This window comes from Haematobia irritans, chromosome 4, assembly GCF_050003625.1.
Source record: "Haematobia irritans isolate KBUSLIRL chromosome 4, ASM5000362v1, whole genome shotgun sequence".
Classification (NCBI taxonomy): domain Eukaryota; kingdom Metazoa; phylum Arthropoda; class Insecta; order Diptera; family Muscidae; genus Haematobia; species Haematobia irritans.
Genome location: NC_134400.1, coordinates 188,188,469 through 188,206,886, shown reverse-complemented (window position 1 = coordinate 188,206,886; position 18,418 = coordinate 188,188,469). Strand labels below are relative to the sequence as shown.

At 23.0% G+C, this 18,418-nt stretch overlaps 1 protein-coding gene across 3 annotated transcripts in view; it reads right to left on the bottom strand.

Moving 5' to 3' along the window:
• Positions 1-1,653: 1,653 nt before the first annotated feature.
• Pdk1 (Phosphoinositide-dependent kinase 1) overlaps positions 1,654-18,418 on the bottom strand; it is a 125,615-nt gene continuing 108,850 nt past the window's right edge. For all 3 annotated transcript variants that reach the window (XM_075307427.1, XM_075307425.1, XM_075307426.1), the window contains exons 4-6: positions 13,917-15,140; positions 12,922-13,196; positions 1,654-2,543 (exon numbers count right to left, since the gene is read on the bottom strand). In XM_075307427.1, coding sequence (XP_075163542.1) covers positions 2,181-2,543; positions 12,922-13,196; positions 13,917-15,140 — 1,862 coding nt within the window. In that variant the 3' untranslated portion in view covers positions 1,654-2,180. The remainder of the gene's footprint in view (positions 2,544-12,921; positions 13,197-13,916; positions 15,141-18,418) is intronic.

Here is an 18,418-nt window from a genome sequence, read left to right as displayed (position 1 = left end):
TATATAATTCCAATAAGAAAAGGAGTGAACAAAAATTAATATATATATAGAATTAATATATATATATATACCTATAGAATGCAGTTGTAGTAGGCTTTCTCTAGACTTTGAAATTAATTAATTATATTAGGTTTTGTGTATGTATATATATAAATAGGATTTAATTGAATTACAAACAAAAAATAATAATCGAAAAAAAAAATATATTTTATTTATAAATAATATATATGAGAAAAAATAATAAAGATAACACGAAAAATAAAACAAAACAAAATTATTGTGGGGGGTGGAAAAAAAAATAAACAAACATTTTATATTTGGTGGTAATTTTTTAAACAAATAAAAAAGAAATATACTATAAACAAAAACTAAAGAAAAACACCTTTTTTTAGAAGGAATTTAAAATTCCCTAAATTAATATTTAAATTAGGTTATTTTTTGATTTTCGATTTTTTTTCTTTTGTTTACCAATAAAAAAAAGGAAAGAGAGCGGCTGTATTTATAGCTTTTTGTTTTCTTCTATAAGTTCTTGGTTTGTTTGTTTCTTGTTATTTGTTTATTTTTTGTTTAAATTAAAATTAATGATAAAGATAAATTAAATAAGTTATAAATATTTTTATATATAGATAGGTGTGTTTGTTTGTTTTTTTTTTATATAATTAATTACAAGATTTGTTTTATATATTAATTTATACAATAGGATACAGTTTTGTTGGGGCTTGGGGCTATATATATTTATAGTTACTAAATAAAAAGAATACAAATTGAAAAAAAAAGCTTGCCTACTTTTAGGCGCCGGTTTATTAACCATTTTCCTTCAATTTGCCTTCTTTCCAAAAAATATTAATTATTTACGTTTATGTTTCCTATATAATAAATCTTAAATGTAATAGTAGTTGGTTGGTTGCTTTTTTTTGCATTTTTTGTTTGTAAGATATTTTACTGTGTGTATATATATTTATAGTATTTCCGTTTTTATCAACTAATGTATTTTGCATATATTTCTTTCAATATTATTATATTATAATATTTTTATATGTATATTAGTATAGTTTTTTTTTCAATTTATTTTATATTTGATAATATTAATATAGGTTTTGTATATGTATTACGAATTTTCACTAAATTTTTCTAAATTGCTTAAAATTTAGTTGTAGAATTATTGTTGGGGAAAGGAGGGAGGCAGGCGTAGGAAGGAGGGATGTGGAGAAGATTAGTCCTAGGCTAGATATAGAAGGTTTTCATTTAGAGCGAGGGTTAAGGGAGTTTATTTTATTTTAATTTATAAGTTTTAATTTATATGTATATATAAATACTTTTCTACAATTTATTTATAATTACTTGTGTTTTTTTTTTTGTTTATTTTTTGTTTGTTTGTTTTGCAATTGAGACTATCTAGAAATGGTTTTGTTTGTATTTCCCGGTTTCTTTTTTCTCTCTCTCTTGTTTCCATATATAACTAGGATTATTATTTGTATAGTATATATGTGTGTATATATTTATTACCATTCTTATAAATGTAGTAAAGTTTTTTTGTGTTTATTGTAAATAAATTATTTTAAAGGATATTTTCATTTTGTTAATTATTTTTTAATGTTTGTTTCTGTTTTTCTATAATTATGCTATAATAATAATAATTATAAAATTTAAGGGTTTTGGATTGATTGGTTTTAGTTTTTTTATTTTTTTTCATTTAAGGTTTGTTGAACTAAATTTGTTCTAAATTAAAAAATAGATTAAATTTAAATAATTTTTCTATGATGGGTGTATAAAATATTTTTCATAGGGATATATATGGTTTTAGGGTTTGTTGTTGCTTCTTGGGTTATTTTTATTTTTTTAGTTTTGAGTTGATTCTCATTATAGGTATATCTGTTGTCCATTTCCCTTCACTGCATCCATTGCTTATCGTTTCATTAAAAGATAAATTTTCTTCCCACATTTTCTCAAGTTTTCTCTCTCTCTCTCTCTAAGATTTCATCCATATGAATAATTCCCGTTATAGACAGGCTGTCATATTTTTTTTTTTTTTTGATTTCCTCTGGAGAGATCGAGTTTTGGTTATATCTATGGTACCAGGTATTTTCTATCATCGCTTGATTAGAGGCCTCCTTCAAACCTCCAATTTTCACTTTCCGCTCCACTTAATCCTGCCGCCTATCCTCGATTTTCTTTTTCTTCTAATTAGATGCTGTTTTTAGTATTGTAAATGGTGCTGTCAACAGTGATGACGTTTTATGGGCTATCGATGATGACGATATGGCTGAAGAGGTTTTTGTCACCGAATTTATTGAATGGCTGTGATTGTTATTATTATTATTGTTATTCAGATTCATGGCCAAACGATTTGAATTGTTGGTATTTGTGGAATTTGATGAGCAGGAGGACGAGGTGGAAGAGGATGAGGCTACAATACCAGCACTGGCATTTGAATTTGAGGTATTGATCTGTTCCTTATAGGTAAGATGATGCATTTTCTCAATGGCTGCCACCCATTCAAGACCGAAACCTTCAGGATCATCTAGATAATATGTACGATTGGGCTGTAAAGAGAAAAGTGAAGAAAAGAAAAACAAGAAAATTAGAAAATCTTAAAGAAGGCATAAAAAAAATATTTAAAAATATATAGAAAAGAAAAAAAAATTAAAAAAAAAATACAAAACATCTTGAATCTAATTAAAAAAATCAGTTATATCGATGACCTCCTCCCTTTCGATTTCAATAAATTGAAACATTTTTTTTTTTTCAAAATGAAATTCGAAAAGAAATGAGATACCCATAGATACACCCATGGAAAAAAGTTTGCTAAAAGCGGACAATGTTTGCTATTTCAGCAAAAAAAAGACTGCTACTACTTTTTCAGCAGATTAGTTTTTTATTTTTTTATTTTAGTAAATTTTGGTATATTTAGCAAATTTACTAACAAATACTTTTGCATACTTTTAGGCTGATTGATAACCATGCTCTTTGGATTATATGGAATCGATGACCTCCTCCCTTTCGATTTCAATAAATTCAAACAATTTTTTTTTCAAAATGAAATTCGAAAAGAAATGAGATACCCATACATACACCCATGGAAAAAAGTTTGCTAAAAGCAATTGTTTTTTTTTATACCGGACAGTGTTTGCTATTTCAGCAAAAAGAGACTGCTACTCCTTTTTCAGCAGATTATTTTTTTTATTTTAGTAAATTTTGGTATATTTAGCAAATTTACTAACAAATAATTTTGCATACTTTTAGGCTGATTGATAACCATGCTCTTTATATTATATGGAATCGATGACCTCATCCCTTTCGATTTCAATAAATTCAAACATTTTGTTTTTTCAAAATTAAATTCGAAAAGAACTGAGATACCCATACATACACCCATGGAAAAAAGTTTGCTAAAAGCGGACAATGTTTGCTATTTCAGCAAAAAGAGACTGCTACTCCGTTTTCAGCAGATTATTTTTTTTTATTTTACCAAATTTTGGTATATTTAACAAATTTACTAACAAATACTTTTGCATACTTTTAGGCTGATTGATAACCATGCTCTTTGGATTATATGGAATCGATGACCTCCTCCCTTTCGATTTCAATAAATTCAAAAAATTTTTTTTTTTAAATGAAATTCGAAAAGAAGTGAGATACCCATACATACACCCATGGAATAAAGTTTGCTAAAAGCAATTGTTTTTTTTTTATACCGGACAATGTTTGCTATTTCAGCAAAAAAACGACTGCTACTCCCTCTTCAGCAGATTTTTTTATTTTTTATTTTAGCAAATTTTGGTATATTTAGAAAATTTACTAACAAATACTTTTGCATACTTTTAGGCTGATTGATAACCCAATGCTCTTTGGATTATGGAAAATTTTCTACTGTTTCTACTAAAACATGACTCTGGGTGCAATAAATTGTTTTAATTGTCTCCAAGTAGTAAAAAGAATTTGAATTTCCCCCAAAATAAATTTATTTAGGTGCAATAAATTGTTTATAAAATTTCCCCAAAACAATATTAAAACAAAAAAAAATAATTTTTATTTTTTGCTATATGTTTTTTTTTTCTCTATTGCATTTTGGATTCTATGTTTCTGTTATTTTGTTTTTATATTTTAAACTAAAATTCATGATAAACTAAAAAAATAGAAATTAAAAAAAATCTTGCCTACTTTTAGGCTAATTTTCTGCTATAGCTACTAACAAATTTTTGTGGGCATAATTGTCTGCTAAATTTCTATAAGCGAGCTGTTTGGGTCATAAAACAAGTACCCTTTAAAAACTGCATATCTAAAAATCTACGACGTAAATTAATGTCTTCACTGAATTTAAAATTTAGGCAAACAAATATACCACAAGTTTGCAAAAAAAAAAAATATATATATATATATAGTTTTATTAGCCTCGCACAATAATTAAAATAAAAATCGGAGCAAATTAGCAATGAATTTGCATATTGTTAATTCTGTTGTCTGTGTTTTTTGTTTTTAACCCTATAATTCAAAATAAACCAATATTCGATACAATTATCTATGCCATGCGAACGAAGGAGAATATAAAGAAGCCACCTTATAACCCATCATGGATAAATGAATGGGAATTGGATTTTTTATTTTTTGCTTTTTTTGAATATTCATACAGGTATAACCTCACTATTTAGTAATCTCAGACTTTAATACGCCAACCAATAACCTATTAGGAAAGTGTATTGAATAGTCGGCATATAACTAAAGCCAAGACAAAAATAAAAAAAGATCATAAAATTCTAACAATGTTTGCAAAATAAAAATCCAAAAAACAAAAATCTAAATCTAATTAATTAAAATGGAATTCTTCTATATTATGCTAATTACCAAAAAACAAAAATAAACCGCTAAAAACGGGTTAGTTTTATGTCTATTGATATAGCAAAAATAAACAGCAAAAAAAATCCCCATCTTTGATATATATAACAGCGATCCAGGGAGATGGCTTTAAAGATAAACAAGTGGACATTTTATAATATCACCAGCACAATAAAGACATGTTTAAAGAACGTTAAAATAACATAAGGATTTTATTAAACCGACTTATGTCAAACATTAATGAATATACATAAAAAAATAAAATAAAAATATATAGCCAAAACACTAAGTCTACATTTAATTGCTGTCGTTTCTATAGAAATAAAATTTGGATTTCAATTTCTATAGAAATAAAATTTGGATTTAAATTTCTATAGAAATAAAATTTTGACACAATTTTCTATAGAAATCAAAATTTTGACAAAATTTTCTATAGATATAAAATTTTGACAAAATTATCTATAGAAATAAAATTTTAATAAAATTTTAATAAAATTTTCTATAGAAATAAAGTTTAGACAAAATTCTCTATAGAAAAAAAAATGTTGACAAAATTTTCTATAGATATAGATAATTTTACATAATTTTCTATAGAAATAAAATAGTGACAAAATTTTCTATAAAAATACAATTTTGACATAAGCTTTGTAAGGAGAAAGTCCATAACTTTGTGAAATACAATATCCCGCTGAATACGATCACTGATGGTGTATCGAAATATCCGATAACAGCAAAATCTCAATAAAAAAGTAATGAAAAACAACAACACCAGCATTTTTCATTAGTCCATGACCTCAAGCCAAACGAATAATCCCAAAATTGTAAAATTCCAAAGGTCAACTAACAAAACTAAACATACAAAAAATTTTGAAAATTTTTTCTATGGAAATAAAATTTTGACAAAATTTCCTATAGAAATAAAATTTTGACAAAATTTCCTATAGAAATAAAATTTTGACAAAATTTCCTATAGAAATAAAATTTTGACAAAATTTCCTATAGAAATAAAATTTTGACAAAATTTTCTATAGAAATAAAATTTTGACAAAATTTCCTATAGAAATAAAATTTTGACAAAATTTTCTATAGAAGTAAAATTTTGACAAAATTTTCTATAGAAATAAAATTTTTACAAAATTTTCTATAAAAATAAATTTCCAATAGAAATAAAATTATGACAAAATTTTCTATAGAAATAAAATTTTGACAAAATTTTCTACAGAAATAAAATTTTGATAAAAAAAATCTATAGAAATAAAATTTGGACAAAATTTTCTATAGAAATAAAATTTTGACAAATTTTTCTATAGCAAAAAACAATTGACATAATTTCCTATAGAAATAAAATTTTGACAAAATTTTCTATAGAAATAAAATTTTGACAAAATTTTCTACAGAAATAAAATTTTTGGCAAAATTTTCTATAGAAATAAAATGTTTGGCAAAATTTTCTAAGAAATAAAATTTTTGGCAAAATTTTCTATAGTAACAAATTTTTGAGAAAAATTCTCTATAGAAATAAAATTTTGACAAAATTTTCTATAGAAATAAAATTTTGACAAATTTTTCTATAGCAAAAAACAATTGACATAATTTCCTATAGAAATAAATTTTTGCCACAATTTTCTATAGAAATAAAATTTTGACAAAATTTTCTATAGAAATAAAATTTTGAGAAAATTTTCTATAGAAATAAAATTTTGACAAAATTTATATAGAAAAATTTCTATAGCAAACAATAATTGACCAAATTCTCTATAGAAAAAAATGTTGACAAAATTTTCTACAGAAATAAAATTTTCTATAGATATAAAATTTTGACAAAATTTTCTATAGATATAGAAATTTTGACAAAAATTTTTCTATAGTAATACAATTTTGAGAAAAATTCTCTATAGAAATAAACTTTGGACAACATTTTCAATAGAAATAAAATTTTGACAAAATTTTCTATAGAAATAAAATTTTGACAAAATTTTCTATAGAAATAAAATTTTGACAACATTTCTATAGAAATAAAATTTTGACAAAATTTTTTATAGAAATAAAATTTGGACAATATTTTCTATAGAAATAAAATTTTGACAAAATTTTCTATAGAAATAAAATTTTTGGCAAAATTTTCTACAGAAATAAAATTTTGATAAAAAATTTTCTATAGAAATAAAATTTTGGCAAAATTTTCTATAGAAATAAAATTTTGGCAAAATTTTCTATAGAAATAAAATTTTGGCACAATTTTCTATAGAAATAAAATTTTGACAAAATTTTCTATAGAAATAAAATTTTGACAAAATTTTCTATAGAAATAAAATTTGGACAAAATTTTCTATAGAAATAAAATTTTTGGCAAAATTTTCTATAGAAATCAAATTTTTGGCAAAATGTTCTATGGAAATAAAATTTTGACAAAATTTCTATAGAAATAAAATTTTAACAAAATTTTCTATAGAAATAAAATTTCGACAAAATTTTCTATAGAAATAAAATTTTAACAAAATTTTCGATAGATATAGAAATATTGACAAAATTTTCTATAGATATAGAAATTTTGACAAAATTTTCTATAGATATAGAAATGTTGAAAAAAATTTCTATAGAAATATTTTAACAAAATTTTCCATAGAATTAAAAGTTTGACAAAAATTTCAAAATTGACAAAATTAAAAAAAAAATTGTTATGAAATTCTTGAGTTTCTATATTATTTAATTTTTAATTTATATGTTTTAATTATTAATTATGATTATATTATATAAGACTTTATTCCTTGGGCTTTTTGTTTGGTGGTGAAATTTATGAAATTCTTGAGTTTCCATATTATTTAATTTAATTTTGATATGTGTTTTAATTATAATTACAATATTATTCAAGAGTTTTTTGTTTTTCCATTGACTTTACTTTGGTTGTTTTTTTCGAGACGTCTGAAAAAATTGTTATAAATTATTTAATTTTATTTTTAATATATTGTTATTGTCACAACAGAGATGTTGTGTATGAAAAACATTTTAATAGCTTTGCAACAATTTAATTTTGTTTTAAGATTATCAACACATTCATTACCACATGATCCTCCTCCAAATTAAAAAAAAAAAAAAAAAAACACCGCCAAGCAATCATTCGGACAATTCGTGTATTTGCAATCAGCCAAAATAAAAACCACACACACATCTAATGCGCTGTTATTTTTATTTTCCCATTTTTCTTTTTTCAAATATTTGAATACTGTTTAAAGTTCAACGAAATACATAATACATAATTGGCGCCAACAATTGTCATTTATAGCGGGCGAGAGATAAGATCAGGAGAGTATATTGGTTTTATAAATTTTGTTAAAGCTTAAAATGCAATGGTTGTTTTTTTTTTTTTGTAAATCACATAAGGCGTCATTTTGGGGCATCGAAATTAAAAAAAATAAATAAATAATAAATAAAATAAAACAATTGACACAAAATATATATTTTTCCTATGAATGAAGGAAACCAACAATTTACTTAGTTAATGTAAAACCATTAAATAAAATATATATTTAGACAAAAAAAAAATATTTTTCCAAACCAAAAAATTAGGCAATGTAAATCACTTAAATAATATATACATATATTTTTTATTAAATCAGTAAATTATATTCATATTAAATTTCATTCATTATATTCATTACAACAAAATAAAAAAAAATTCCGCTCGTATTTGTGTTTTTTTTTTTAACAACTATAACTACTATTGACCTTCATTTATTATTGATGGTTTCCATCGTTTTGTTTACAATTTAGTCACCCCCTTAATAATACTAGAAATACAAATCAACCATCTAACCAACAAACCATGGTTGATTGAACCTTCTCTATATAAAGGCCATATAGAGGGGAAAATTGTATGGAGTTATGTTTAGTTTTTTGTTGTTTTTTTTTTTAGGAAAGGAAATTACAAAAAAAACCTCAACAAACTATTCAATAAAAAATCTATTTTTGTTCTAGTTTTTCTATAAATGAAAAATACGAATAAATATTGTATTAAACGTTTTTCCCTCCATCCCACACACAACATGAAAATGTTTACGTAGGTTTCTCTTATGCCTTAGAGAGGCTACAGACAGTCGGGGGCGTAATAGAAAGCAAATCAAAAACAACAACAAAAAATCACACGCATAACAATGGGAAAAATTTTCCGCAGTTTTAATAGAAACAAACAACAAAAAAATTAAACATATTCGAAAATAGCCTACACGTGCTGAGTTTTCATAGTGATATCGACTATCTCCGGCCCCCTAGCCACCCCTTAAACTTTATCATTATTTTATTTTATTTTATTGTTTGTAGTTTTTTTTTCTCCTCCCCACCATCATAATGCCCCCTACCAAAACTTTGACTTAAGATTTTTTTTTTATTTTCCTGATTTAATAATGACGTCATAATAGTGAACTTTTGGGCATGTGATTTTAATTACTTTGTTATTGGGGAAAAATGGATTTCTTGTGTGTTTCTCTTAGTTAAATAACCTTATATATGTCCTTTTAACTATTACTTTTTTTATTTAGTCATACGTAAAGGTACAAAAAGGAAATTAGGTTAATGAGGTGGAAGGACGGACGAACTTACAAAAGCACATCGAATTAAGATTGTCCAAAAAATGGCAGACAAGAAATAAAATGTTGACAAAAATTTCCTGTAGAAACAAAATTTTGACAAAATGTAGATAGAAATAAAATTTTGAGAAAATTTTCTATAGAAATAAAATTTTGAGAAATTTTTTTATAGAAATAAAATTTTGAGAAAATTTTCTATAGAAATAAAAATTTGAGAAAATTTTCTATCGAAATAAAATTTTGAGAAAATTTTCTGTAGAAATAAAATTTTGAGAAAATTTTCTATAGAAATAAAAATTTGAGAAAATTTTTTATACAAACATTTTGAAAACAAGCATTTCTATATAAATAAAATTTTGACAAAATTTTCTATATAAATAAAATTTTGACAAGGAATAAAATTTTGAGAAAATTTTCTACTAGAAATAAAATTTTGACAAAATTTTCTACAGAAATAAAATTTTGAGAAAATTTCCTACAGAAATAAAATTTTGAGAAAATTTTCTATAGAAATAAAATTTTGACAAAATTTTCTATAGAAATAAAATTTTGACAAAATTTTCTATAGAAATAAAATTTTGAGAGAATTTCCTATAGAAATAACATTTTGAGAGAATTTCCTATAGAAATAACATTTTGAGAAAATTTTCTATATTAATAAAATTTTGACAAAATTTTCTATAGCAAATGAAATTTTGACAAAATTTTCTATAGAAATAAAATTTTGACAAAATTTTCTATCGAAATAAAATTTTGAGAAAATTTTCTATTAGAAATAAAATTTTGAGAAAATTTTCTACAGAAATAAAATTTTGAGAAAATTTTCTACAGAAATAAAATTTTGAGAAAATTTTCTATAGAAATAAAATTTTGACAAAATTTTCTATAGAAATAAATTTTTGAGAGAATTTCCTATAGAAATAACATTTTGAGAGAATTTCCTATAGAAATAACATTTTGAGAAAATTTTCTATATTAATAAAATTTTGAAAAAATTTTCTATAGCAAATGAAATTTTGACAAAATTTTCTATAGAAATAAAATTTTGACAAAATTTTCTATCGAAATAAAATTTTGAAAAAATTTTCTTATAGAAATAACATTTTGAGAAATTTTCTATAGCAAATGAAATTTTGACAAAATTTTCTATAGAAATAAAATTTTGAGAAAATCTTCTATAAAAATAAAATTTTGAAAAAATTTCTATATAAATAAAATTTTGACAATATTTAAAAGAAATAAAATTTTGAGAAGATTTTCTTATAGAAATAAAATTTTGACAAAATTGTCTATAGCAAATGGAATTTTGACAAAATTTTCTTTATAAACAAAATTTTGATCAAATTGTCTATATAAATAAAATTTTGACAAAATTTAAAAGAAATAAAATTTTGAGGAATTTTTCTTATAGAATTAAATTTTTGGGAAAATTTTCTTATAGAAATAACATTTTGTGAAAATTTTCTATATAAATAAAATGTTGACAAAATTTTCTATAGAAATAAAATTTTGACAAAATTTTCTATAGAAATAAAATTTTGACAAAATTTTCTATATAAACAAAATTTTGATCAAATTGTCTATATAAATAAAATTTTGACAAAATTTAAAAGAAATAAAATGTTGATAAAATTTTCTATAGAAATAAAACTTTGACAAAATTTTCTATAGAAATAAAATTTTGAGAAAATTTTCTATAGAAATAAAATTTTGAGAAAAGTTTCTATAGAAATAAAATTTTGATAAAATTGTCTATATAAATAAAATTTTGATAAAATTGTCTATATAAATAAAATTTTGAGAACATTTTCTATAGAAATAAAATTTTGATAAAATTTTCTATAGAAATAAAATTTTGATAAAATTTTCTATAGAAATAAAATTTTAACAAAATTTTCTATAAAAATAAAACTTTGACAAAATTTTCTATAGAAATAAAATTTTGACAAAATGTTTTATAGAAATAAAATTTTGAGAAAATTTTCTATAGAAATAAGATTTTGACAAAATTTTCTACAGAAATAAAATTTTGACAAAATTTTCTACAGAAATAAAATTTTGAGAAAATCTTCTATAAAAATAAAATTTTGAGAAAATTTTCTATAGAAATACAATTTTGACAAAATTTTCTATCGAAATACAATTTTGATAAAATTTTCTATAGAAATAAAATTTTGTCAAAATTTTCTATAGAAATAAAACTTTGACAAAATTTTCTATAGAAATAAAATTTTGACAAAATGTTTTATAGAAATAAAATTTTGAGAAAATTTTCTTATAGAAATAAAATTTTGAGAAAAATTTCTTATAGAAATAACATTTTGAGGAAATTTTCTATATAAATAAAATTTTGACTAAATTTTCTATATAAATAAAATTTTGACTAAATTTTCTATATAAATGAAATTTTGACAAAAGTTTCTATCAAAATAAAAATTTGACAAAATTTAAATGAAATAAAATTTTTGAGAAAATTTTCTTATAGAAATAAAATTTTGAGAAAATTTTCTTATAGAAATAACATTTTGAGGAAATTTTCTATATAAATAAAATTTTAACTAAATTTAATAGAAATAAAATTTTGACAAAAGTTTCTATAGCAAATAAAATTTTGACAAAATTTTCTATATAAACAAAATTTTGATCAAATTGTCTATATAAATAAAATTTTGACTAAATTTTCTATAGAAATAAAACTTTGACAAAATTTTCTATAGAAATAAAATTTTAATAAAATTTTCTATCGAAATAAAATTTTGATAAAATCTTCTATAGAAATAAAATTTTGACAAAATTTTCTATAGAAATAAAATTTTGGGAAAATTTTCTATAGAAATAAAATGTTGACAATTTTAGTTTTCTATAGAAAATGTCTTCAATCACGAAAGTGATGGTATCAATCACAGTTTTTGTAGGACATTAAAAAAAAATACTTGATTAAAAAATTAATTGTTTTCATTAGTAAATTTCAATTAATTTTTTAATTAATTCAATTGAAAATTTTATTGATTTTGATTGAAAATGTAAATATTTTCATACCCTTTCGTAACTGACTTACGGTCATTTTCATGTAGCTCCGTTAGGCGTTAACTGCCAGTTAACAGAAAGAAAAATGGAAATATCTTTTCTCCGGTTAACTTTAACTGAAAAATGTTTAGCAGTTAAGTTTCTAACTGGCATATGGAATATATACGCAAGATGACAGATATGTACATAGCATGGTTTAAATTTTAGCTAAATTAGCTCTAACGGAGCTTCATGAAAATCGGGGTTAGTGTTTTTAGGTTGATTTAAAATTTATTGTTTGAAATAAATTTTTAATTAAAAATTAAAAAAAAAAAATCATTAAATTTTTTTTAGTGGACTTAGTCTTCCGAGTTTGATTAAAAAGTTCATTGTATCAATTAATTTTTTATTTAAAAATTAAAAAAATCAATCATTGAATTAATTAACTTTATTGTTCCCATCTTGATTAAAAAGTGAGCTTTTTTTTGTAAAAACTTACCGTATGCACAAAAAATATTTTGAAATTTTTGGCTTCTGCTCTCAATTCCGGACTCCATGGAATTTCACCCTTTTTCACCATTTGCACAGGATCAATATAGATGAGACGGGGTCCTGTGGTCAGTAAGAGCATGCGACGTCTAGCAAATAGACCTTTACGTTTATTCACAAAACCCTTTTTCAAAATGACTTCGCCTTCGGCAAATACATGCCATTTGTCGGTTTTTTGTAATTCAAAACGTTTATGCTTTTCCAAATCGGATAAATCAAAGCTATCTAGAAATACCAAAAACAAAGAAAATTTAGTCAAAATTTAGATTTCTATAGAAAATTTTTTTAACATTTTGATTGCTATAGAAAATTTTGCCACAATTTTATTTCTATAGAAAATTTTGTCAAAATTTTGATTTCTGTAGAAAATTTTGGCAAAATTTTGATTTCTGTAGAAAAATTGTCAAAATTTTATTTCTATAGAATATTTTGTCAAAATTTTATTTCTATAGAAAAATTGTCAAAATTTCGATTTCTATAAAAAATTTTGTCAAAATTTTATTTCTATAGAAAATTTTGTCAAAATTTTGATTTCTATAGAAAAATTTGTGAACAATTTGATTTCTGTAGAAAATTTTGTCAAAATTTATTTCTTTAGAAAATTTTGTCAAAATTTTATTTCTATAGAAAATTTTGTCAAAATTTATTTCTTTAGAAAATTTTGTCAAAATTTTATTTCTGTAGAAAATTTTGTCAACATTTTATTTCTAAAGAAAATTTTGTCAACATTTTATTTCTAAAGAAAATTTTGTCAAAATTTTATTTCTATAGAAAATTTTGTCAAAATTTTATTTCTATAGACAATTTTGCCAGAATTTTGATTTCTGTAGAAAAAAATTGTCAAAATTTTTATTGCTATTTTTTTTATTTTTACAAAATTTCCATAGAAAATTTTGTAAAAATAAAAACTGCAAATCAATTTCTCTGTTTTTTTTTATTACTTACTTTTGGCTGATTTTTGAAAATTGTGGGGCATTGAGGCTGGCGGTGGTGTTGTGGTTATTATTGCAGGTTTGCTGGCATACACAGTATTCGGTTTCCTTTCACCGGCATCGTCATCACTTATACAACCCAATTCTTTGCCCAGTAATCGTGTCAGCTGTTTGTCATCCAAACCAGGTTCCAAATTGGCGCACAACATATACTCATCATCCACATCATCCCGTACTAGATCGGGCAAATACGGCGATATGGGTGGTGGTGTTGTTTGTCGTACCGCATCAAAATCGACATCCTTGAAGAAAGGATGCGAGCGTATACTCTCATAATGGCCATTGATATCTTGGGCTCCCAAACGTTCAGCTGGATTTAATTTCAATAGTTTTTTGACTAGATCCTCGGCATCTTTATCAAAGCCTTGAGGGAAATCCAAATTACAGGCAATGATCTCTTTGAAGATGACATAATCATTGGAGCCACGGAATGGTGGTAGACCCGACATCATTTGATAGATAATGCAACCCAGGGCCCAGAGATCGGCAGCCGGTGTTATGGGGGCATTCTGCAAAACCTCAGGGGAAACATATTGGGCTGTACCCACAAAACTGCCACGTCGTTTACGATGATATCTGGGCTGCGGATGACGGCGGGCGGCACGCGGTGAATCCGTATCACCACCTACACCTCCATCTCCATCGCCACAACTACCCGATGATCCGGTCGACTCATAATCCTCATCATCTTCATCGGCATAATCATCATCATCGCTACGCATACTACCACCCGATTGACATCGAGCCTTTTTGGCCAAATCTATACCACCAGAGAGTATAAATTCATTAGCCAGCAATTTTTCCTCGCCCGTGAGTATTTTCACCGAACCAAAGTCCGCGATGAGCGTATGCATATCCTCGTCGAGGAGTATATTTTCGGGTTTCAAATCACGATGCACAATATTGCGACGATGCATTTGTTCACAGGCTAATACTAATTCGGCAGCATAGTGACGCGTTGAATCGATATCGAAGGAACCAACTTTATTGATATATGGCAATAGATCACCATTTTTGGCATAGGTCATAACAAAATACAGTGAACGGGAATCTTGGAAGGTGCAGGATAAATTCACAAAACCAGGAACATTTGTTAGTGTATGCATAACTTCGCGTTCGCGTCGTATATACTCTTGTTTGTGTTCGCGTAAAATTTGGCGTTTTTCGCAGACTTTAACTGAAAAGAGAGGGAGAGAAGAACAAAAAAAAATTACTTTAAGGTTCCACAAGAGCGTAAAAAAATGGTAATTTTGTAATAAATAAAAACAGATCTTTTTATTGTCTATAAATTGAAAAAAAAAAAAAAACTAAAAAAAATTCTTTGATAATGTCGACATACATCGACAAAACGTTGTGAATAATGAAACTTATTTCTATAAAAAAAAATAGAAAAAATCCGTAAGGGTGTAAGAGTATTAAAAAATTTTAATTTTGTAATAAATAAAATAAAAACTATTGGCTATAAATTGAAAAACAATTAAAAAAAAAAAAAATTAAAAAAATTGAAAAAAAATTTTTTTTTTCTTTCTATACATATAAACTTTTTTAATAGCTATTTTACTTGCAATCCTATTTTTAATAAATAAAAAAAGGATGAAATTTATTTCTATAGAAAAAAAATTGTTTTTTTTTTTCTTTCTCTGCATATGCAATTTTTTTGAAATAGCTTTTGTACTTGCAATCGTATTTCTTATCTTTATATATTAAATTAGAACCTTGGCCAATTTCTTTAGAAAAACAATTGCTTTACTTCAGAGAGAAATATGAATGAAATAATTTTTATGAAGGCTAGCGACATTTAGCATCTCCCTAATTTAATTAGCCCGCATTTCTATTGCTCCTCCTAAGGAGGTTAATAAACTTTTGAAGAAACAACCTTGAACTTGAAACTCAAAAATAATAATGATAAAAAATTAAAAAAAAATCCCTCACACAAAGAAAACCACAATACAATCTATCAATTAAATAATTCAGAAGCCCAGAAGAAATTGTGGACAATGTGAGAGACGTAATTAGATTTTTAAAATAAATTTTTTTACGACTTTTTGTTTTTATTTTATAATTTTTTTGAGACGTCATTTTTTTTTTTTGCATTCTATAATAAAGAAATGGCACACGCCACCATATTGGTAGATGTAATTTGAACACGTTTTATTTTAGTCATCAATTTTGAAAGGCCATACCGTAAATCATGGTGTCGTAATTTAGTAGGGTAACAAACCCCAGATTGGTTAAAAGTTTATTGCCCCTTTTGTGTTTTTTTTTTGCCAACAATAAACAGTCCTACCCGGCCATAACTACCAGTGCAAGTATGTAAACAAATAATAATAACATAAATTTTTGGTTTTCCAATAATTTTAAACTTACAAAAAAATATATATAAAATTTTGTCAAAATTTTTTATCTATATGAAATTTTGTCAAAATTTTTTATCTATAGAAAATTTTGTCAAAATTTTATTTCTATAGAAAATTTTGTCAACAATTTTATTTCTATAGAAAATTTTTTTATCTATAGAAAATTTTGTCAAAGTTTTTTATCTATAGAAAATTTTGTCAAAATTTTTTATCTATAGGAAATTTTGTCAAAATTTTTTATTTATAGAGAATTTTGTCAAAATTTTATTTCTATAACAAATTTTGTCAAAATTTTGTTATCTATAGAAAATTTTCTCAAAAATTTTATTTCTATAGAAAATTTTGTCCAAATTTTTTTATCTATAGAAAATTTTGTCAATTTTTTTTATCTATAGGAAATTTTGTCAATTTTTTTTTATCTATAGAAAATTTTGTCAAATTTTTTATCTATCGAGAATTTTGTCAAAATTTTATTTCTATAGAAAATTTTGTCAAAATTTTTTTATCTATAGGAAATTTTGTAAAATTTTTTATCTATAGAAAATTCTGTCAAAATTTTTTATCTATGAAAATTTTCTCAAAAATTTTATTTCTATAGAAAATTTTGTCAAAATTTTTTTATCTATAGTAAATTTTGTCAATTTTTTTATCTATAGGAAATTTTGTCATTTTTTTTATCTATAGAAAATTTTGTTAAAATTTTTTATCTATAGAAAATTTTGTCACAATTTTGATTTCTATAGAAAATTTTCTCAAAAATTTTATTTCTATAGAAAATTTTGTTAAAATTTTTTTATCTATAGAAAATTTTCTCAAAAATTTTATTTCTATAGAAAATTTTGTCAATTTTCTTTTTATCTATAGAAAATTTTGTCAATTTTTTTTATCTACAGGAAATTGTGTCAAAATTTTTTATCTATAGAAAATTTTGTCAAAATTTTATTTCTATAGAAAATTTTGTCAAAAATTTTTTTATATATAGGAAATTTTGTCAAAATTCTGATTTCTATAGAAAATTTTGTCAAAACTCTGATTTCTATAGAAAATTTTGTCAAAATTTGTTATCTATAGAAAATTTTGTCAACATTTTTTATCTATAGATAATTTTGTCACAATTTTGATTTCTATAAAAAATTTTCTCAAAAATTTTATTTCTATAGAAAATTTTGTTAAAATTTTTTATCTATAGAAAATTTTCTCAAAAATTTTATTTCTATAGAAAATTTTCTCAAAAATTTTATTTCTATAGAAAATTTTCTCAAAAATTTTATTTCTATAGAAAATTTTGTTAAAATTTTTTTACCTATAGGAAATTTTGTCAACATTTTTTATCTATAGGAAATTTTGTCAAAATTTTTAATCTATAGAAAATTTTCTCAAAAATTTTATTTCTATAGAAAATTTTGTCAAAATTTTTTATTTATAGTAAATTTTGTCAATTTTTTTATCTATAGGAAATTTTGTCAAATTTTTTTTATTTATAGGAAATTTTGTCAAAATTTTTTATTTATAGGAAATTTTGTCAAAATTTTTTATCTATAGGAACTTTTTCAAAAATTTTATTTCTATAGAAAATTTTGTTAAAATTTTTTTATCTATAGAAAATTTTCTCAAAAATTTTATTTCTATAGAAAATTTTGTCAATTTTCTTTTTATCTATAGAAAATTTTGTCAATTTGTTTATCTATAGGAAATTTTGTCAAAATTTTTTATCTATAGAAAATTTTGTCAAAACTTTATTTCTATAGAAAATTTTGTCAAAAATTTTTTATATATAGGAAATTTTGTCAAAATTCGGATTTCTATAGAAAATTTTGTCAAAATTTTTTTATCTATAGGAAATTTTGACAAATTTTTTATCTATAGAAAATTTTCTCAAAAATTTTATTTCTATAGAAAATTTTGTTAACATTTTTTTATCTATAGAAAATTTTGTCAAAATTTTTTATCGATAGAAAATTTTGTTAAATTTTTTTTATTTATAGGAAATTTTGTCAAATTTTTTTATTTATAGGAAATTTTGTCAAAATTTTTTTATCTATAGGAAATTTTGTCAAATTTTTTTATTTATAGAAAATTTTGTCAAATTTTTTTATCT